Consider the following 21,733-nt stretch of genomic DNA (forward strand, 5'->3'; position numbering starts at 1 on the left):
CAGATAAATATCACAATTTATGCGGAATTAACAGATATTTATCAAAGCAAACAATCACTAAAATATAAACAATCACACACAAGGATTTTGGTAACGAATAGGAAACCTTTTAGAAACTAATCTAAAAGTAAAACCTCTCCGGAGCAGTCAAACCAGAGAAATCACTATCGAAAGATTATCCAGAGATTACATACACTAGGAACACTTACAACCCTTTGCAAGACCTTGGCTCTGTAAGATCGACAAGCCTACAACTCGTCTCCTTGTTCACAATCTTCTTCAATGTGATTCTCCTTTACTGGACCCTTCCGATAGACTTCTCAACTGTAGATTTATCAAATGAATAACTAAAACTCTAAGAGATTCAATTTAACGCTCATCACATATGATCTCTCTTAGCACAGCCTCCGACGAACTCTCTGGGGGCGAAAATTCGTCTTCTCTCTTCTATAATGATGTATATATATTAGTACATCAAACACTAGACCTGAGCCCAATAAAAACACGTTTTTGGGCATAATAGGTACAGGGTGTACAGACAGGTTAATGGGCTGTCCGGACAGGGCCTTGCGGAGCACAAATAGAGTTTCTGGAAAGCCTGTCCTAACAGCCTAGCATCGTGTCCAGACATGGCCTGCAGTGGGAGAAAATAGCATTTTAGAAATGCTGTCCAGTCTTGATCAACAGCTCCGATCGATGGGCGTTTGTGGTCCGATTGAGCTGAAATTTTGTAGGAACGTTCATGACACATGAATCTACATTATGAACGGTGAAAATTGGATTCTGAACATTCTATATCAGTGTTTGAGCTCGTGAACAGTAACATTTACATTTTAAAACTGAATTAAGTCAATACAAGAACTAACATCCTTTTTTTCTCATTCACACCTTTTGAACAATAAATCTTTTCGGAATACTAAGCAATAATGTCACTACAAAAAAAAAAAAAAAAGAACAAAAAAAAGCACCCTTCTTTTCTTTTTTAAAGCCAGGAAATCGATGTATAAACGCCAAGAAAAGTTTCTTGCCGTTTATTTTCTAGTGTATTAGAAGGGCCAAGTTATCGGGTGTCGGAAAACTTAAAATAAACGCCAACAAAAATTTAAAATTTGTCGCCGATTAATGCAAATGCCAACAATTTTTAAGGAGTTTAATGTAAACGCCAAGAAAATAATTTCTCATGTTTATTATTCGAACACCATAAAATTTCTCAAATTTTTTTTAAAGATGATTTTAAAGAAATGTAATTTTTGTATACAATTATGACTTATAATTTAGTATAAAATTAAGTTTAAGACTTTTCTACTTTTATTTTACATAAGCGCGCTAATACACATATAAGGGACTTTATATATATTATTTATTTAGATATGTTCCGACCCGACAAAAAAAAAAAAATCAAAGGTTCCACACCAAATTAACAGCAGCCAAATACGACTCCCACAGTGTTAAGAGTCAAATATGTGTTTAGCAGTGTTCAGATATATACTAATCAATCAACCATGCATGTGACACAGACACACTGAAGCAACAGTCCTCCGTGGCTCATAAATGTAATGTAAAGGGTCCCTTGAGTGCTGTAATGTATATATATATATATATATATATCATCACATTTTCTGTGCAGCTTTGCAAGCGAAGCTCGTGGAGGAGATGATGGCAAGATTTGTTCCTTATATTTGCTTTATTCTACTCATCTTGCTTCTTTGCGTTGAAGCACAAGCTGGCCGTCTAGGCCCTACTCCTGATGATGAAGGTGAGCAGATCTTTCTTCTTCTTTTCTCTCTCTCTCTCTCTCTCTCTCTCTCTCTATATATATATATATATATGAAAAAAATTAGTATATATAAGAGCATTTTTCCAACACTTCCCTCCAAATCCTCTTTCTAAACCCACACTCTCAAAGAATAACGGAAATAACACTTCACATCACCATTCAATTCACACCCCCATTTCAAAATCCAACATAGAGATATAGTATTATCATCATCACCTGCTTGAAATTTCAAAAAATTCTTAGCTATAACTTGATGCTCAAGAATTCCACATATGGAAATTTTTAGGAGCGAAAAATTACACTTGCCCCAAATCATTTCAGGTTGGTGGAAATGGAAATCTAAACATTAAAGCCTCATCAGCCAAATGAATTAGCTGATCAAGAAGGGAAACATGTATTAGGATTAGCATTGTGGTAGATTAAAATATTATTTAATAAAAATTAGAATTAAATTATTTAGGATGCATTTTATCATTATTTTTAAATTGAAGTTCTTATGTATTGTTATTTGCTTGTTATTTTATTGTAATCTATTTAAAAACTCGTGTTTTAATAAATTCTCTGTAAACCCAAAAATAGCTCAATGGCCAGAAGCTATGGATCTCTCTCCTTTCTTTACCCTTTACCGATCTTGTCGGTTATGGAAAACCCATATGATACAATTAAGGGCAACAGTTAACTCTTACATCAACCGACAATAGCCAAGTAGCCACAAGTCGTTTGACAATGGCGACCGACCATCACAACCACGTGCTTACTGACAAAGAGAAAACGACATCTTCACCGTACTTGGAGTGAGCTAATTTTCCCTAGTTTTCTCTGTCGTTTCTCTCCATTTCCCCGGGAAGGAGATATGCCCATCTCTAATGGGTATTTTTCAAACACCAAAAATGCATTGTTGGCTGTTGCTGCTTCTATTTCCAACTGTGGTGCTCCCAAAAGAACTTTCAGCTTGAGGATGAGCTCTCTCTATATACCCACCAGCTTACAACACAAATTTGATGTTTATCTGGTGGCAGCACTTGGATCGTTGCGACTTGCGAGGCAAATTGGTAATGGGGGGAAGAACAAAAGGTAGGTACATCGTATTAGTGGGAGACAAAACTGTTGCTGAGAGTTGCAAAGAGAAAATGCTAAGCCTAAAATAGAGATTCTGTTTTTTGGTAATAAAAACGTTGCTTTAATTATATTTTTGTATAGATAAAATTATGGAGCATTTTAAGGCAAAGTTAATGGGAAATGAAAAAAAAAAAAAAAAAAAAAATTGATGAGGTTGGTGTATAATGCATGCAGTGGAAGCCCTTGGTGAAATAGCTACACAAGTGGGGAAGAAAGATTGGAATTTCAGAGTAGACCCGTGCGTTAATGACTCGAGCTGGGCAACACCCAAATCGGATTTGTGGCCATTGTACAACAATTCTCTAATCTGCAATTGCTCAATCGCTGCTGGTGTATGTCACGTGGCTCAACTGTACGTACCCTTCATTTCCTTTTTATTGAAATTGTGAACAGATCAAGTTTTTATTCAACAAAAAGCAGAAAAGTTCTTCAATTTTCTTTTATGTAAGTGAAAAGTACTTCAATTTGACTTATATTGGAAAGCTGAAAAGTACTTCAATTTTCTTTTATGCAATTGAAAAGTTCTTAAATTTTGACTTATATTGGAAAGCAGAAGATTACTTCAATTTCTTTGATGCAAGTGAAAAGTACTTAAATTTGACTTAATTGGACCTTTACCATTCATAATAAACAGAGTATATTATGTATTAAAAGGGTTCTAATGGAAGTGTGAATAATCTTTTACCTATAATTATTCGTGTTACAGGTTCCTTAAAGGGCAGGATCTTGATGGTGTGCTTCCTCCTTCTCTGGTGAAGCTACCCTATCTAAAGAAGATGTAAGGAAGTCACCAACAATTTGTTCCTGAAAATTGATTTTAAGCTTCTAAGTTCTAATCTAACAGCCCACTTTCCTCTTGCTTGTAGTGACCTCAATCGAAACTACCTTACTGGTACAATACCACCCGTATGGGCTTCTACAAAGTTGGAATACCTGTAAGTTGGTGCTGAATTCATGTCTTATGTTAGCGGCTGAATGCTCTTTCTTATTGCGTTAACCTGATTCACTGCAGGTCAATTTCTGTAAACAAGTTATCAGGACAAATCCCAAGCTACCTGGGAAGCATTACCACTCTTTTATACATGTATACCCATATTGTATCTTTCTTGCTCACCCTTTCTTAATCTAGTAGAATGCATCATAATTTGATTTGCTTTAGCTGAGCTTTAATATTGACAAATATTTTCAGGAGCTTAGAAACCAATCTGTTTTCTGGAATTGTTCCCCCTGAGCTTGGGAATTTGGTTAACCTGGAGAATCTGTCAGTGTTTCTTTTTTAATCCTTCTATTCATTTTCAAATTAGATTTGATGATTCTTTTCTTAATTATCAACGATTTACTTCTTCAACTGACACTAATTTGAGCTAGTCTGAACTTCCCATTTGATGACTGCAGTATTCTTAGTGCTAACAATCTCACTGGAGAGTTGCCAATAGCTCTCATGAATCTATCCAAATTAACGGAACTGTAAGTGGTTGCAGCCCATTTCTATTCTTACAGTAATTTTATATATTTAATTGAAAAGCTTCAGCTTTCTATGTTATTCAGTCTTGTTTCCAATGTGGCTATATGCAGTAGGATTAGCAGTAACAACTTCACTGGAAAAATACCCGACTTTTTTCAAAGTTGGAAACAACTTCAGAAATTGTATGTGCTCTATTTTTTTTTTTTTTTAAAAAAAAATCCCATAATGTTAAAACTAGTAGAATATTCAGGCGTAATCTAACCTGTTAGAATTGTGCTTTTAACAGAGAGATTCAAGCTAGTGGTCTTGAGGGGCCCATTCCTCCTAACATTTCTGTCCTGAGTAATTTAACCGAGTTGTAAGTTCTGCCTTCGAAGTACTCTTGGGTTGCATAATCTCTCTCTTATCTTCATGTGATACTCAAATTAACAAGACTTGTTGCTTAAGACCCTAACATTTATTAATAATGCAATTTGGTGCAGAAGGATTAGTGACTTACTTGGAGAGGGTTCTAAATTTCCAACTTTAAGCAGCATGACAAAAATGAAAAGATTGTAAGTAATTCTTTTTCTGTTAAATTTCAACAACTCAAATGATACAAGTTTATAGCAATTTTGCTTAGATGATGGCGGTTGACTTTGCAGGATGTTGAGGAGCTGCAATCTCTATGGACCAATCCCCGCATCTATATCAAAAATGACAGTACTACAAATTCTGTAGTTCTTCTTTCCTTTCTGCTCTCTCTCTCTCTTTTTTTTTTTTTTTGGTTTTTGTTTCATTTACTGAAATATTACTTAACTATAAAACCCAGATGGTTGGATTATTTCAATTAAGAATATATATATATTTTTTTAACTTAACTATATACATACAGATGTTTGAAGTTTTCTTATCTCCTTTTTTGTTTTTGGCTAGCATAAGTAGATTTGGCATATTCAAATTTATGGACTTTGGGTTATCATGGTACTTTATTCTTGAAGCTAATTGTGAATAACTTCTAGAATTAAGATCATCTGCTGAAACTATCAAACTGAGGTGTAGTTTTGGAGTAAGATTAGTTTGAAAAAAGGAGTTGGAAACATCGTTCATCTCATGAATATGTAATAATTAATTATCTGCTTTCATCCTTTAGCCTTTGAAAAAAAATGATGATTGCTTCTAATCTTTACAGCCTACGCCTTTTAGAAAGTAGCTATCTAAGGTTGTCAACCCATACTCATTGTAGGAATGACAGCCATGACCCACCCCCTCCTACTCCTTTGGCCCATTGTGGCAGCTGTAGTAAGATACCTTTGAACATGCTCACTCTAGTTAGGCTGTCTATGGAATCTGTTCTAACCTACATATCCACTGTTATATGGGCATTCACGTCTCTCTTTCAATTTTTTCTTCCTATATATTATGTTTTTTGACTCTATACTTTAAAATCTGGACATTTATGTCTCATTTCATAATCCTTCTTTTCTATTATTATAACCACTAATTACTCGTAATATCCAAGCAGAGATCTCAGCTTCAACAGATTGGAAGGAAATGTTCCAGATTTTTCAGATCAAGATAGTTTGGAAGTCATGTAAGTGTGGAGTTAAAACCCTAAATCTAGCTCTATTGTAGAGAAGCTCAAATAAACAATTAAAAAGCAGCTTAAAGCACACAAATAATAATGATTTGGCTTATCTCCTATGTTTATAGGTGAAGATATGAGGAATTTCACTATCATAAAAGAGATTATATTGCTTATTGTTACCAATGCACATTTGTACATACATACATTTCTATATGTATATATCATCAGAAAGTATATTTTACTTTCAAATATTTCTCCTTTAGTAATGATATAAATAAGTGTTTAACTAGAGCGTGATTATGTTGCGCTTTGAACAGGATTCTTACAAGCAACTTGCTCAATGGGACTATTCCAGACTGGATCAAAGCCCGAGATAATCGCGAGTATATAATTCATCTTGAACTCTATTTGAAATTTGAATGACATGTTTTCTTTTTCTGTTTCTCTTTTTTTTTTTTTTTTTTTTTTTTTTTTTTAATTTTATTTTATTTTATTTTTTAATAATGTTTCAGCACTTATATAATCTTTACAGACCTCATAGTGTTCCAATATACATTGATTCATCTCTTGAACACTTTATGGTCAGTGGGAGATCTCCTTGAATCATATTGAATTGGTGAATTCAACCGATTTGGTACCAGCATAGATTTGCTTTTTGCACCATGTGACTGTAATTTGGAAACTGCATGTTGGCAATTAATTTTGAGTTGGTTACGGAAGTTTTCTGGTGTTAGCTTGAATTGACCGGTTTATCAAAACCTTTTCAAATATAATTTTTCTTTTCTTATGGATTTATAATGAGTTATTACTGAAAATACGTTTTTGTGCAGCGAAATGGATCTTTCTTACAACAACTTTTCAGAAATCCTTGCGCCACCTACTTGTCGAGACTCCCTGTAAGAACTTTTCTTATCATCTTGATAAGTTTACTTGAGGTTTGCATACTTACCCTCTTCACCAGCATTTAATTTTTCAAAACTAACTGGGTTCTCATTTCATCAGGAATTTGTTTCAGAGCTTCTCTGGACAGGACAATTTGTAAGCTTCTAACTTGAAAACTTATAAGAAGAACCAATGTGTTTTGGACCTGGCTTACATCCTGTAGAAAAATAACAAGACATCTCATGTTATTTTAAACCTACGGCTACAGCCAAGATTAAGAGTCTGTTCTGGATTGCGTATTAGAGAGATTTTAAGTCAAAAAGTGTTTTTTAAGCTTTTGCCAAAAATGCGTTTTAGCCATTTTTAGGCTTTTTGACCTTCAAAAGCGCTTTGAATTTTTTTTACCAAATGGGTGTTTCTTTTTTTCAAACGAGCTTTTAGGGTATTAAACGCACTTTTGAGGTCCTCAAACGCACACCCAAAAAGGCCCTAAAACTTCCCCATTTTTAGTCCAAACGACGTAGTTTTAAAGGAAACTGACAAAAGTTTTCTAACCGCCATTTGCACCAAACGACAATTGTCCTGCGCTTCCTCCATCTCTCTCCCATTTTAGACTTGCTCCCACTTTAAATGAAATGAAAGATGTTGCCTCTCTCTGCAAAAACCAGGCTTTGTTTTGTGTTTTCTGCAAAACCAGTTCAACACTCTTATGGTTGCTGAAAGGAAAATATTTATTGTTTTGGTCCCTGAGGATTTTGTCCATTTTGAGTGTCGATTTGGCTAAATTCATGAAGGAAGGGCTACTGCATCGGTCAGGTTTCTTTGGTATTGTAGAGTTGACCATTCCTCTTTCATGGCATTCATATGATTCGAAAAAATTATTAATCGAAGACATTGTTTGCACTGAAATGTTTCTATGAAGGGATGGTGTTGGAATCTGTTTGTTGAGCCTTATGAATAAGTACTAAATGCTAGTGGTAAAACATGTACAACAATAGTGTTGTGCTGATAATAATTGATAGACATTGCTGCTAGAAATAATTGGCCAGTGAACTCGAAATTCATGTTCTAGTATTGCTTTGAGGAGAAGAAGATAATTATTGTAGAGATGGGATTATCGAGAGATTGGTCTGTGGAATCTAAGGAGTTTGCAATGATAGTGAAGGATGGAGATACGGTGTTGAAGCTTCAAGAGCGTTACAGAGGTAAGCTGCGATCGATACTACTGGACTGGAAAGAAGTGGAATGGCTAATGAAGATTTTTGATGAGCTGATGGCCGTGGAGGATTCAAGAGTCTTTAGGGATGAGTCCATTCGGAGTTTTCCACGTGTGTTAATCCAGAAATGCTTCAATAGGCACAGGAGTTTCCTGGTTTTAGAGGAGTATGATGGCAGAGTTAGACGAGGGAGACTTTTCGTGCCTGAAGGAAGGAATAGGAAGGGTTGGAACCGGTTCCAGTCAGAGATTCAGATCGCTGTTGATTATGTCCGGCCATTCGTTGGGGATGCTGTTGTGTGAAAGGTCGCGAATCTCTCACACAAATCAATCAAGCGGAATAAACGTGATATAGTGTTTAAAGAAAAAAATAAACAATAATAACAACAAGAACACAAGATTTACGTGGTTCAGCAATTTGCCTACAACCACGGTGCAACAGTAGAGAGATTTCACTTATTCAAAAGGGGAGACACAAAAGAGTGTTAAAACACTCACAAACCCAAATCCCCAAATACACCCAAGCCTTCCTCACACTCAAAACAATACTGGTTCTTCCTAATTTCTGCAGAGCAATACAAATTTTTCAATCTCTTACACAAAAACCAGCACACTCTCTCGACTTCTTCTTGCAGTGAAAACCAATGGATATTTATAACCATATTGTACAAGAAGTCAAAAACAGTGGCTCTCTCCTTTTGTTGACAAATGAAGGAATGATGAAGGAGTTAATGCAGTTGCTTCTTTTGTTGACAAAAGGAATAACTAAAGAGTTAATGCAAGGCTAAGTGCAGCTACAACTCTTAGGTGCAGATACTTCATTGTTGGAGAAGGCTTCATACGGTGTAATTGGAGAAGAGGAGCATGACAAGTTTGACAAAGAGACAAAGTCTTTCCTTTTTGACTACTATGAGCCAATTTTTCAACAATTCTCCACCTTGGCGAATATTCTCTACTTCACTGTTGCACTCCCAATTTGCTTCAAATCTTCACGATATTGGCTAAGCTCAAACAATGTTTGAACTTAGCTCCATTAACCACTTTGGTTAGCATATCTGCAGGATTATCTGCAGTTCCAATCTTTTGAAGAAGAATGTCTCCTTCTTCCATAATTTCACGAACAAAATGGAAACAGACATCGATGTGTTTTGTTCGAGCATGATGAACTTGGTTCTTCACCAAATGAATAGCACTCTGACTATCACACAAAACTTTCACATGCTTCTGAAGAATACCCAAGTCCTCAATCAAACCATGTAACCAAATTGCCTCCTTTATGGCATCAGCAACTGCCATATATTCAGCTTCAGTAGTCGACAAAGCAACTGTAGTTTGCAAAGTTGATCTCCAGCTAACTGGTCCTCCTGCTAGTGTAAAGACATAACCTGTTGTAGATCGTCTTTTATCCAAATCACCAGCATAGTCCGAATCCACATAACCAACTAAAATTTGATCAAGTCCATTCTCAACTCGTTCAAACTTCAAACCAACATCTACAGTACCCAGAATATATCGTAGAATCCACTTCGCTGCTTGCCAGTGTCCTTTTCCTGGATCATGCATATATCTTCTCACCATACTAACTGCTTGCGAAATGTCAGGCCTCGTACACACCATAGCATACATCAAGCTACCCACCAAATTTGCATATGGAACATGAGTCATGTGATCATGTTCCTCATTTGTACTTGGAGACATAGCGGCGCTAAGTTTGAAGTGCGGTGCCAATGGAGTAGTTGTAGGTTTGGTATTATCATCCATACCAAAACGCTTCAATACCTTCTTCAAGTATTGTTTTTGAGTTAGGCAAACAATACCCTTCGACCTCTCTCGAGTAATCTCCATACCGAGAATCTTCTTGGCTTCTCCAAGGTCTTTCATTTCAAATTCATTTTTCAACTGAGCCTTCAACCTATCAATCTCCACAATACTTTTACATGCAATTAACATATCATCAACATATAAAAGTAAATAAATGAAAGTACCGTCTTGTAGCTTGCGAAAATACACACAGTGATCAAATTGGCTTGTTGTGTACTTTTGACCCATCATAAACTGATCGAATCGCTTATACCACTGTCTAGGAGATTGCTTCAAACCATACAGCGATCTGTTCAGTTTGCAGACCAAATTTTCCTTACCAACAACTTTGAACCCATCTGGCTGAGTCATATAAATATCTTCTTCTAGGTCCCCATGCAAGAAAGCAGTTTTCACATCTAGCTGCACTAGCTCAAGATCAAACTGAGCAACCAAAGCCAATAAAACACGTATGGAAGAGTGTTTAACAACTGGAGAAAACACCTCGTTATAGTCAATACCTTCCTTCTGAGCGTAACCCTTGGCTACCAATCTGGCTTTGAAATGAATGTCATCTTGCTCTGTAGAACCCTCTTTCTTGGTGTATACCCACTTGCACCCAATTGCCTTCTTTCCTTTTGGTAGTTGAACCACCTCCCAAGTTTGATTCTTGTAAAGAGACTGCATCTCCTCACTCATGGCTTCCTTCCACCTAGCTTTCTCTGAGTTGCCAATTGCCTCTTTGTAGGTTAAAGGAATATCATCTTCGGGAACTGTTTGGGTCTTTCACAGAATTGATTGCGAGAGTTCCCAAATGGCTGTTGGGTGGCTCTGTTGAGAATGGTAAGACGTTGGGGCCAAGTTTCTCTGCAGATTGCCATGTCAAGGAAGTTGAAGGTGGTTCGGAGGTTCAAAAGTCTGCTCCGACGGTAGGTCCGGTGGAGAGGACTGTCCTGAACAGTGGCTTCAGGTTCGAGGCAGTGCAGAAGAAATTTTCAAGTTCCGAGGAGAAAGTTTCTAAAGCAGATTTTTCTGGAGCATGCTGTCCTGTTGCGTGTCTGCGGGAGGGAAGGAAAAGCTAAAGAAATCTCTATTGAAGTTATAGGAGGAGATCAAGATCTGACTCGAAGGGATCGATTCAATCTCTCGCTCCCCTTGTAGCTGTGGGGCTAGATCTTTTGGGTCTACAAGAAACAGTATCTTGGAGAACTCTAATGCGGCCCAATCCAAGAATATGACTATAAGTCAGCCTAAGACCCAGGCCAAGGCCCATTCTAAGTTTTCGACAGGCCAGAAGGATAAGGCCCCAGTTGTGGGTTTTGGGCCCAGCAAGGTGCTGAAAATTTACAGCAGGAAGGCAGTGAAGTCAAGCACTTCTGGGCCTTCGGGTGCTTCATCTTCTTACACAGAGTCTCGCCCTCAATCAAGCTTGTCGAATCAAGCTTCGCCGGTCCCTCTTGTGCCGCCAGCAGAGGCGCCGGTGAAGGAAGCGTCGATAGTAAAGGAGCCGAGGAAGGTGGTGTCAGCAAGGGAAGGCCATCGGGGAGCTAACATAGCTGATGGGTGTTCTCTGGCAAGCGGTTCTGTGGAACCACCTTCTTCGTCGACGTGGCTGAGTGACCCAGCCCTGGGCATTCTGGGTAAGGCGCTGACAGTTCTCCCTGCATGTGTTCGCAGGGAGGTCTCGACCAGTTCTGTTTTGCCGGCTCTCTCGGGGTCTACTACTGGTGATCATGCGAAGTTTAAGAAGCCGACATGTGGGAGGGGGGATGGAAAAAGGGGAGAGAGGAGGTTCAGGCCAGCTAGTTTCTGTCAAGCCGGGGCAGCCGGTGCAGTTGCCTGGAAAGGAGGAGTCCGATATTTAGGGAGAGCTTTCTCCGGGGCTTGAGAGATGGGATTTGCTGGGTACGGGACAGGAGATGATGGGAAAGGAATTGGGGGAAGGAAAAGTTTCTGGGCAGAAGTCGCTTGAGAAGCAGGGGGAGATTCCACTGGGTCTTGAGAAGTGGGAGCTGCCAGGCTCGATCCACTCTTTGAGGTTGATTGTTGCTTTGGACAGCGTCCGTGAGGAGAGTCCTTTGTCTGTATCAGACTCCTTAGCTGTGGTACCTTTTGCGGATCAGGAGCCGATTACGGTGGAGTTTGTAACTGAATTCAGCAAGCTTGTGGGCGTCTCTTGTGATGGAGAAGCTAGGAAGTTGTCGGAGGTCTTTGGGATTATCATGGCTAATACTGAGGGCAATGGCAAGGAAGTGGGAGAGGCGGTGGAAGAGGGAGTGGCCTTGGAAGCACATACGGGTAAAAAAGGTAAGCAAGAGCTCAACAACCTTAATTTTTCTGTTAATTATGAGGGGCACAGTGGAAGTTCTTTGAGGGCTAGAAATAAGGGGAGGGGTCATCGAGCTGTTCAATGAAGCCTAAGATTCTTTCCTGGAATGTGAGAGGCTTGAATGAAAGGGGCAAAAGATTGAGGGTTAGAAATCTTCTTAGAAATTGGAAGGTGGATATAGTGTGTTTTCAGGAGACAAAGGTGGATTTTATCTCTAACAATTTTGTGAGGAGTTTGTGGGGATGCCCCCTTATGCGGAGTGGTGTTATGTCCCGTCTAGAGGGGCTTCGGGTGGAATTCTGGTTATGTGGGATAGAAGGGTAGTCACGAAGGTTGAGGTTGCTTTGGGCAGTTTTGTGGCGGCTTGCTCTTTTAGAAACGTAGATGACGGTTTTGTATGGGCTTTTGGGGGGGTGTATGGTCCCAATAGAGGCAACATTAGGCGTTTTCTTTGGGAGGAACTGGTGGGCCTTATGAGTTGGTGGGATATGCCTTGGTGTATTGGTGGGAGCTTCAATGCAACTCTCTTTCCTAGTGAAAGGTCGGGGGGAGCTTATTCCCGGTCCGCTATGAGGGAATTTGCAGATTTTATTTCGGAGCAGGGTCTTATGGATCTTCCATTAGCTGAGGGGGTCTCTACTTGGTCTAACAACCACTCTTGGTCACGGCTAGATCGATTCCTAGTTTCCCCAGATTGGGAAGTTCATTACCCGGGTGTGCGACAAAAGAGGATGCTTCGTATTTGCTCGGATCATGCTCCTATTGTTCTTGATTGTAACTGCTTTTTGGGAGGTAAGAGATCATTCAAGTTTGAAAATATGTGGCTTAAAGCGGAGGGTTTTGTGGACAAAGTTAGGAGCTTGTGGGATTCATATCATTTTCTTGGCACTCCGAGTTTTATTTTGGCAAAAAAGATGCGAGCTCTCAAGGAGGATATTAAGAGATGGAATAGCCAGGAATTTGGCAATGTGGGAGGGCACATTAAGGCTCGAATGGATGATTTAAAGGCTCTTGATAGGGTGGAGGAAGAGAGAGGTTTATCCCCTGAAGATATCGAGAGGAGGAGGTCGCTAGCCAGAGAGTTGGAGACTCTTCTCTTACAAGAGGAAATAGTTGGAGGCAAAAATTTAGGATCCGGTGGTTGAAAGAGGGAGATAAATGTACGAAAATTTTCCATCGGATTGCTAATGCAAATAGAAGACATAACACTATTGAGACGTTGATTGTGGATGGCTCTACCACTTCAAATCAAGAGGTCATTAGTAACCATGTTACCTATTTTTACGAGTCTCTCTTCACAGAGAGTCTCATTTGGAGACCGAGGCTAGATGACCTTGATTTTGACATGTTAGATGTTGGTGAGGCCACTAGGTTGGAAGCTCCTTTTGAGGAGAGGGAGGTTTGGGAGGTGGTAAAAGGAATGGATAGGGACAAGGCTCCAGGTCCGGACAGCTTTTCTATGGCCTTTTTCCAGGATTGCTGGGATGTGATCAAGGGGGACATCATGGCGGTCTTTGCGGAGTTCCATGATCGAGGTAAATTTGAAAAAAGTCTTAATGCCACGTTCATCTCTCTTATTCCGAAGTCTCATGGAGCTACTGATATAAAGGATTTTCGTCCGATTAGCCATGTGGGAGGGACATACAAGATTATTGCCAAGGTCTTAGCCAATAGAATGAAGAGAATGCTGAACAGGGTTATCTCTAAACCCCAGAATGCTTTTGTTAAAGGCAGGCAAATCTTGGACTCAGTTCTCATCGCTAATGAATGTTTGGATAGTCGAATCAGATCAGGGGAACCCGGCTTATTGTGCAAATTGGATATGGAAAAGGCCTATGATCATATGAATTGGAAGTTTCTTCTCTACTTACTGAGAAGGTGCGGTATTGGAGAGAAATGGTGTTCCTGGATTGAGCATTGCATCTCGTCTGTGAGATTCTCGGTTTTGATCAATGGATCTTCTTTTGATTTCTTTGATAGTTCACGTGGAGTGAGGCAAGGAGACCCTCTCTCTCCATTCCTGTTTGTCATGGTGATGGAGGCTTTTAGTAGGTTGATCGATGCCTCGATAAACAGGGGACTCATCTCTGGGTTTTCAGTGGGAGCTAGAGAGACGGATCAGGTCATCGTCTCTCACCTTCTCTTTGTTGATGACACTTTGGTTTTTTGTGAGGTAGATCCTACTCAAGTAAGAAATATTGGTGCTTTACTTGTCTGCTTTGAAGCTGTTTCTGGGTTAAAGGTGAACTTGGCTAAATCCGTCTTGGTCCCTGTTGGTAGTATGGACAAGCCTTATTCATTATCTTCCTCAACTCGGATAGTTTCAAAGCCTTAATTTTCTCTCTTCTCCATCTCTCTCCCATTTTAGACTCACTCCCACTTTAAATGAAATGAAAGATGTTGCCTCTCTCTGCAAAAACCAGGCTTTGTTTTGTGTTTTCTGCAAAACCAGTTAAACACTCTTATGGTTGCTGAAAGTAGGGGTTAAAAGCTCATTACTTTGAAAGGAAAATATTTATTGTTTTGGTCCCTGAGGATTTTGTCCCTTTTGAGTGTCAATTTGGCTAAATTCATGAAGGAAGGCTACTGCATCAGTCAGGTTTCTTTGGTATTGTAGAGTTGACCATTCCTCTTTCATGGCATTCATATGATTCGAAAAATTATTAATCGAAGACATTGTTTGCACAGAAGTGTTTCTATGGAAACTTCATTTTTAACGCTCAGACTTGTTCCATTTAACCTGCTGTTGCTTTGCTGAAAATAGTTAAGAAGAATTTGCAGAAAGAAAGTGGGAGTGGGTGAAGAAGGAAAAAGAGGACATGCAAACGAAGTTTAGAGAACTTCTGTTAGTTCCTTTAAAGCTATGTCGTTTGGGCTAAAAAGGGGAAAGATTTAATCATAACTACAGATTTAAAATAACAGGAGAGGTCCTGTTATTTTTCTACAGGATGTAAGCTGAATCCATGTTTTTTCTGTTTTTTATTTTTTATTTTTAGCTTTTATTTTGGAGAAGCATTTCCTTTTTTTCATTCTAATTTTGCTAAGTTCACACTTCTTTCTTGTACGATGCTAATTAAGAACACTTGGCGGCAAGTGCCAGGAGCTCTATCGATGCTCAAAAGGTAATTATACTACCTTATTCAAATTATAAGGTGTATGCTTTAAAACATTTCATATTGTTATTGGCAACTGAGTAAATGAAACAAGAGATAGTTAATACATAATTTTCTTTTTGTTCTGTAATGATTTGTTATGTTTTAATTTATTAAAAAGCTGCTATTTTTGTTTCTGGGTAGATCGGTACTCATTGCATATAAATTGTGGTGGAAGTACAACCACTATTGGAAACATAGAGTACGAAGGGGATCAAAGTCCAGCAGGTCCAGCAAACTTTGTTCCTAACACCGCTAATTGGGGATTCAGTAGCAGCGGAAATGTTTGGGATGCTGACAGACTCTCAGATCAATACATAGCGCATAATGTGTCAATACTAAGAATGACTAACTCTGGATTATTCACGAGTGCACGGCTCTCTCCTCTTTCTCTGACGTATTATGCACGTTGCTTGGCAAATGGAAATTATACTGTGAAACTATACTTTGCAGAGATAGTATTAAGAGACAACAGATCTTTTTATAGTCTTGGAAGACGGATATTTGATATTTATATCCAGGTATGAAGTCATATTTGTTTCGCTTTATACATAGAGCACAATTTTATTGATTTAATTTGTTACAGGAAAAATTGATGTGGAAGGATTTTGATATTCAACATGAAGCACAAGGTGTTGATACAGCAGTTGTTAGGGAATTTAAAGCAGTTGTGAGGAATAAAGTCTTACAAATCCGCTTTCATTGGGCTGCGAAAGGGACAACAGCTGTGCCAAAGAGAGGAACTTATGGTCCTCTCATCTCAGCTATCTATGTTAAATCTGGTAACATTTCATGGAGTATGAGAATCTTTTTACCATTCAACTTCTTCCATACTTATTAGAATGAGGAACAATAAAAGCATAGCACAATATAGTTGAGGTAGAACCCATGATTATTTGCCGTAAAAAGTATTACCCAAAACAAGATTAAACTGCAACTAGATGGAAGAACTCAAAACTTTTATAATCTTCTTTATACTCTAACTCTGATATTCGTGTGTTTGATCCATTCATTCATATCTTGTTTTAGATTGGTCCACGTATGTCTATCTGTATGTTTCTACTGGTATTCCAGGATGCAACTTTATAATCAGTTTCCTTTACTAATTTTTCTCTTCTGCAGATTTCAGTCCCCCTGACTACAAGAAATTCATTGTTGCTGGAGCTGTAGTATCAGCGCTTTTGCTCATTTTTATGATTTTAGGCATTCGAATGTGGATCAAAAAACGAGGCAAGATATCAAGGGAAAAAGGTAATCAGCAGGCACTCATTTTGATGTACAAATTAGATAGGATAATTTTTTATCTTCTCCAACTATTCACCAAGTTGAAACAATGTATAGCAATTTCCCAAGGGCTTTATATACTATTGCAGTCTGCTTGTTATATTACTTCGGATTTTAACCTTAACCTTGATGAAAAATCAACAGTCCAAAGTACACCATGAAAGCAATTATACTGTTGCTGGATTGCAGAGCATAAGAATCTGTCTTCATGATAGCTTTTTGGGGCTTTTTCGGTACTGCTATTGGAGTCAGTTTCAATCATAATTATAAATGATATGACCAAATCATATAGAAATATGAGATCACGGCTTTTTCATGAAGTCTAAATGAAGCCAGATTTACAAGAGAGATGGATGACTTGAGGTCACTGAGTTGAGTATTTATGTCTAAGAAGGACCCATATTTTTTTTTTTTTAAAAAAAAATGTGAGCGATAAAAGATTATGGATTTTAATTAACTATCTTTTTAAAATGTCATCTAAAAGATCTCACCAAAATTGTTGAAAAGAACAAAAAGGCAAATCTCTTACTAATAGGCACCAATGAAGTTCCTCTGTTTCAAATTTTGTTTTTTTGATTCCCAATACACCTGTAATTGGGAAACAGAGAGAAACCCTAAATCTTGTAAAAACTTGGGTTTATGTGGCTGACCAACTGCGGTATGGTACTTCCTCACTGCATTTGTTTGGTTACATTCTATCTAGCATCTTCTAAGTAGCCAATAGACACAACAATACTGGTTAAAAAATTAATCATATCATTTATAAGATGCAATGTGACATCTACTTATCAAAAAAAAAAAAAAAAAAGATGCAATGTGACATCTTAGCCTCACCTTTTCATTCCTTTTGACAGAGCTGAGAGGATTAGATCTGCAAACTGGTTTTTTCACCTATAGGCAAATCAAAGCAGCCACTAACAACTTCGATGCTGCAAATAAGATTGGAGAAGGTGGTTTTGGATCTGTATACAAGGTATCCCACAACATCATCTTCCTTCAATTTTGGGATATCTATTTGCTTGTTCTTACTTATCTATTATACCAAGAGGTGTCTAATTCAATAATGAATCCATACCTGAAGATGTATATTTTCCTATTTCTGATGCAGGGTGTACTGTTAGATGATACTATAATTGCAGTTAAGAAACTTTCTTCAAAATCAAAACAAGGAAATCGTGAATTTGTGAATGAAATTGGAATGATATCTGCTTTACAACACCCAAATGTTGTTAGATTGTATGGATGTTGTGTTGAAGGAAATCAACTATTCTTGGTTTATGAATACATGGAAAACAATAGCCTGGCACGTGCTTTGTTTGGTAAGCCTGAGGTTTTCACTTTAGTATTTTATTACGAACTTTATACTGAGAATGGCATATATTAAGAACTAAGTTGATGAGTTCTGCATTGGACAATCTACAAAATATGTAGGTCCAGAGGAATACCACTTAGACTTGGATTGGCCTTCAAGGCAGAAAATATGTGTTGGCATAGCAAGAGGTTTGGCTTTCTTGCATGAAGAATCAACACTAAGAATTGTTCATAGAGACATCAAAACTACGAATGTGCTATTGGATAGGGACCTTAACCCAAAGATTTCTGACTTTGGTTTGGCCAAGCTTGATGAAGAGGAAAACACCCACATCAGCACACGAGTTGCTGGAACAATGTGAGCTACCTTTTTCCCTCTTTTCTTCAATATGAAGTCTTTTTGTGATTCTATTCTTTTATTTCATTTGCCTCCCAAGTTATTGACCAAGAGAGAAAATGGAACAAATATTGATTGGTCTCTATGACTCTATGAGATGCTGCCCTGAAAGTAAACCAGAAAATTGAAGCATTCAAATTCTCTGCATATCGGAAAAGTTTGCATATGGAATATGATATAGACTTCCTGGATTAAGTGTTTGGTAGGATTTTTATATGTCAGCTGTTCGCATTTGCAACACAGCCATGCTTACAGAGAAACTCGTAGTTACATCAATTATCAACCAGTTTCAAGCGTTGAAAACGTCTAAACATGAAATGTGCTATTAATTTTCTATAGTTATTGTATGCCCCAATACTTGATGCATTAGAGAATCAGTTCAATTTAATTTCTTGGTAAAATAAAATTGCATGGTGCAAAAAAGCCACACACAAAAAAGGCGAAAAATATGTTTATTTAACCTCTAAAATAAATGCTACCCCTAAACGATGACACCCTTTAAAATTAAGAAATAAACAATATTGAGAAATTTGTGCTCAATTATTCTATCATCTTTCACTCTCAAAAACCAATTATATATATATATATATATGACTATATGAGTCTCTCAAAAACCTAGATTTCCAAAGGGAAAAAATAAATTATTGAGATCTTGTGGAATCTAAGACTGCACCCCCATTAAACTTAAGCTCAATGACCAAACACATTGTGTGGCTAATGCTATATGATTACATCAGTTCTCCACTTGCAATGTGAAAAGGTAATGACGTATTCTTCTTCCCCATTGACAAAAATTTTCCGTATCTTTAACAGAATGAAATTACCACTCAACCCTAGTAGCCTTATTAATTGCATGATTGCATTTTGAATGCAAATGAAATATGATTTGGTACCTAAGTTTCTCTTGATTCTTAAGTACTTCGTTGGATATGAAAGATCAGAGCTTTATACGATTGATCTTTATTTATTTATTTTATTTCTATTTTTTGATATTTCATACTAGTAATATAAGTCATAATATAATCTTCATTTGCAGAGGATATATGGCACCAGAATATGCATTATGGGGTTACTTAACCTATAAAGCTGATGTCTATGGTTTTGGGATTGTTGCACTGGAAATTGTTACTGGGAAGAGCATCATGAAATATCGACCAAAAGAGAATTGTGTATGCCTTGTTGATTGGGTAAGATTGATCTTTTTATTTTAATATATGCTACTATAAATAACGTTTGGAGGCGGAGGCCTGGCAGCTTCTTTGTCCCTTTCCATTCAATTTGGTCATCTTGATCTGTTACTCTAGCCTCAAGCAGCAAAATAAACTAACATATGTTGGAATTGTTTGATTCGTTCACTTCACACTTGAGTTCAGCATATTGACATGTATATTATTTTCTATGTGCGTATGGCTACTATTCTCTTGTGTTGATTTGCTGCTTTTTATTTCCGTTCCCTTTTCTATGCTTATTATAGGCGCTTGTTCTACAAAGAAAGGGTAATCTAATGGAGCTGGTGGATCCAAAGTTGGGTTCCGGGTTAAAAAAGGAGGAAGCTATTAGAATGATCAAAGTAGCTCTCTTATGCACTAATGCATCACCAGCATTTAGACCCACCATGTCCGCAATAGTAAGCATGCTCGAAGGCCAAACCATTGTTGATGAAGTCACCATGGATCCGAATATATATGGCGATGAATTGGGGTTTAGTGCCTTAAAAGACCGGTTTGAACTCCAACCAGCACCAATGAGCACAAGTGGATCAGAGAGCCTTATGCATTCATCAGATATGACTTGGGCTGGATCTTCTTCTACATCTGTCCAGGATCTCTATTGAGTTAATCTTGATTCTCAATAATTTCAGCATACTATTGCTCCCAGCCATGTTAAATGCTTTTTTTTTCCTTCTAATTAATAAAGCAACATTTGCTATAAACTGATGAAAAAAGTAGTTGTACAGTCTCTCCTTCCCATGCTAGGAAAGAGTACGTACCTTTGTTGTTGTTTTTTTTCCATTGTTGAATTATGAATAAAATAATATGTAGTAACATGACGGGATATAAATTCACCTTTTGATCATTAAATTCATTACACTATGAGAGCTAAACACAATAGTGCATCGTATATCTTATGGATATACCCTTTAGTTGTCTTTGCTCATCGTGTTCGAGAAAAGTTGTGCTTTTTGACTGCATTTACATCTAAAAATTTGATGTCTTTCATTTCCTTTTTCTATTGACCACTAATGGTCTTGTTTGGTTTTCTCAACTGACTAGTGATGGTTGTGCAGCAAACCCTTTCGGGTTTTGTTCATTTTTGGAACTTTGCCTTTTAATACGGTCTCTTTTGGCAGTTTCAGTTTGTTTGATGGGACGAGTCATCTATTTGACCCATTTCCAACGGCTTTTAGGAAGGCATCCGCCTTTTTTTTTTTTTTTTTTCTTATAATTCCCCTTTCCTTTTCCCAACATTCAGTGGCGAAGCCACGTTGATCATTGCATCCGACCGGCCTTGGTGTTTTTCGGCGAGAACCAATCCCAAGATCAATGTATCCGACCAGCCTTGGATTCTCCGGCGAGAACCGATCAAGTGATCGTTGCATCCGACCGGCCTTGGTGTTTTTCGGCGAGAACCGATCAAATGGTTGTTCAAGTTACCAACGAGTTTTCGACCGGCATTGAAGTTTTATTTAATTAACTTGTGTGGTCCAAGTTGTTCCAGCTTGAGGGGAAGTGTTAGAATATGTTTTCTAGTTGTTTTTCGTTTGCTTGTATCTTCCAAGCTGGATTCATATGATGTATATGCTCCAGCTTGAGGGGGAGTGTTAGAAGAGTTAGGGTATGAGTCATTAGGGTTTTGGGGGTATTTTAGACTTTATGGTATTTCCCTAATCCTATATAATAGGATGCTTGTATTAGGTTAACATAAGTTGAATAATATAATAGTCTCCGCCTTTTGTGTCTAAACCGTTCATACAAACTATAACAGCATCTACTACCACGGTATATGTTAGAATATTAATAAAATGATTAAATTTACCATTTCCTATTAAGTTAAGCTTTTGGGATGAGTAATGATTTAACATGGTATCAGAGCCAAAGTCTTAAGTTCAAACCCTCGCTCTACAATTTATCCCAATTTCAGTTAAATATTTTATGCGTTGGGCCTCACTTATTGAGGGGAAGTTTGAGCTCACACGTGGAGAAGAATATTAGAATATTAACCAAATGATTAAATTCTTCATTTCCTATTAGCTTAAGCATTTTGGATGAATGACGATTTAACATTATATAAGCAAAGATGCCAAAGAAAAGGTGAGTAAAAATTCAATACATAAGGGTACAAATCTGATCTTACAAGTCTTGAAAAACAAAACTCACAAAATTGACACCATAAGTAACAAAATGAGAAACCAATGAGTGGATCTGTAAATCAAT

At 37.7% G+C, this 21,733-nt stretch overlaps 1 protein-coding gene across 2 annotated transcripts; it reads left to right on the plus strand.

Annotated features, from left to right (window-relative positions):
• Positions 1–1,617: 1,617 nt before the first annotated feature.
• Positions 1,618–20,369, plus strand: LOC132168624 (putative leucine-rich repeat receptor-like serine/threonine-protein kinase At3g14840). 2 transcript variants are annotated; one of them, XM_088512076.1, is made up of 24 exons: positions 1,618–1,756; positions 3,071–3,248; positions 3,603–3,674; positions 3,763–3,831; positions 3,909–3,980; positions 4,086–4,157; positions 4,292–4,363; positions 4,445–4,543; positions 4,648–4,719; positions 4,844–4,915; positions 5,006–5,077; positions 5,866–5,934; positions 6,246–6,311; positions 6,759–6,824; positions 6,931–6,966; positions 15,234–15,277; positions 15,452–15,828; positions 15,894–16,089; positions 16,430–16,558; positions 17,446–17,564; positions 17,700–17,910; positions 18,023–18,260; positions 19,336–19,486; positions 19,774–20,369. In XM_088512076.1, exons 1-24 carry the CDS (start codon positions 1,654–1,656, stop codon positions 20,131–20,133), a joined length of 3,015 nt encoding a protein of 1,004 aa, XP_088368202.1. In that variant the 5' UTR covers positions 1,618–1,653; the 3' UTR covers positions 20,134–20,369. The 2 variants fall into 2 exon arrangements, with proteins under 2 accessions (XP_088368202.1, XP_059435608.2); XM_059579625.2 differs by having other exon boundaries at positions 4,472–4,543.
• The last annotated feature ends 1,364 nt before the right edge of the window (positions 20,370–21,733 follow it).

Source organism: Corylus avellana, chromosome 1 (assembly GCF_965113065.1).
Source record: "Corylus avellana chromosome 1, dhCorAvel1.hap1.2, whole genome shotgun sequence".
NCBI lineage: Eukaryota > Viridiplantae > Streptophyta > Magnoliopsida > Fagales > Betulaceae > Corylus > Corylus avellana.

Excerpts from the sequence above, each read along its gene's own strand:
- LOC132168624 (XM_088512076.1), top strand. The coding sequence starts at position 1,654 with ATGATGGCAAGATTTGTTCCTTATATTTGCTTTATTCTACTCATCTTG. Across the intron at positions 3,675-3,762 it reads CTACCCTATCTAAAGAAGAT|TGACCTCAATCGAAACTACC; the intron begins GTAAGGAAGTCA and ends TCTTGCTTGTAG. Across the intron at positions 5,935-6,245 it reads CAAGATAGTTTGGAAGTCAT|GATTCTTACAAGCAACTTGC; the intron begins GTAAGTGTGGAG and ends CGCTTTGAACAG.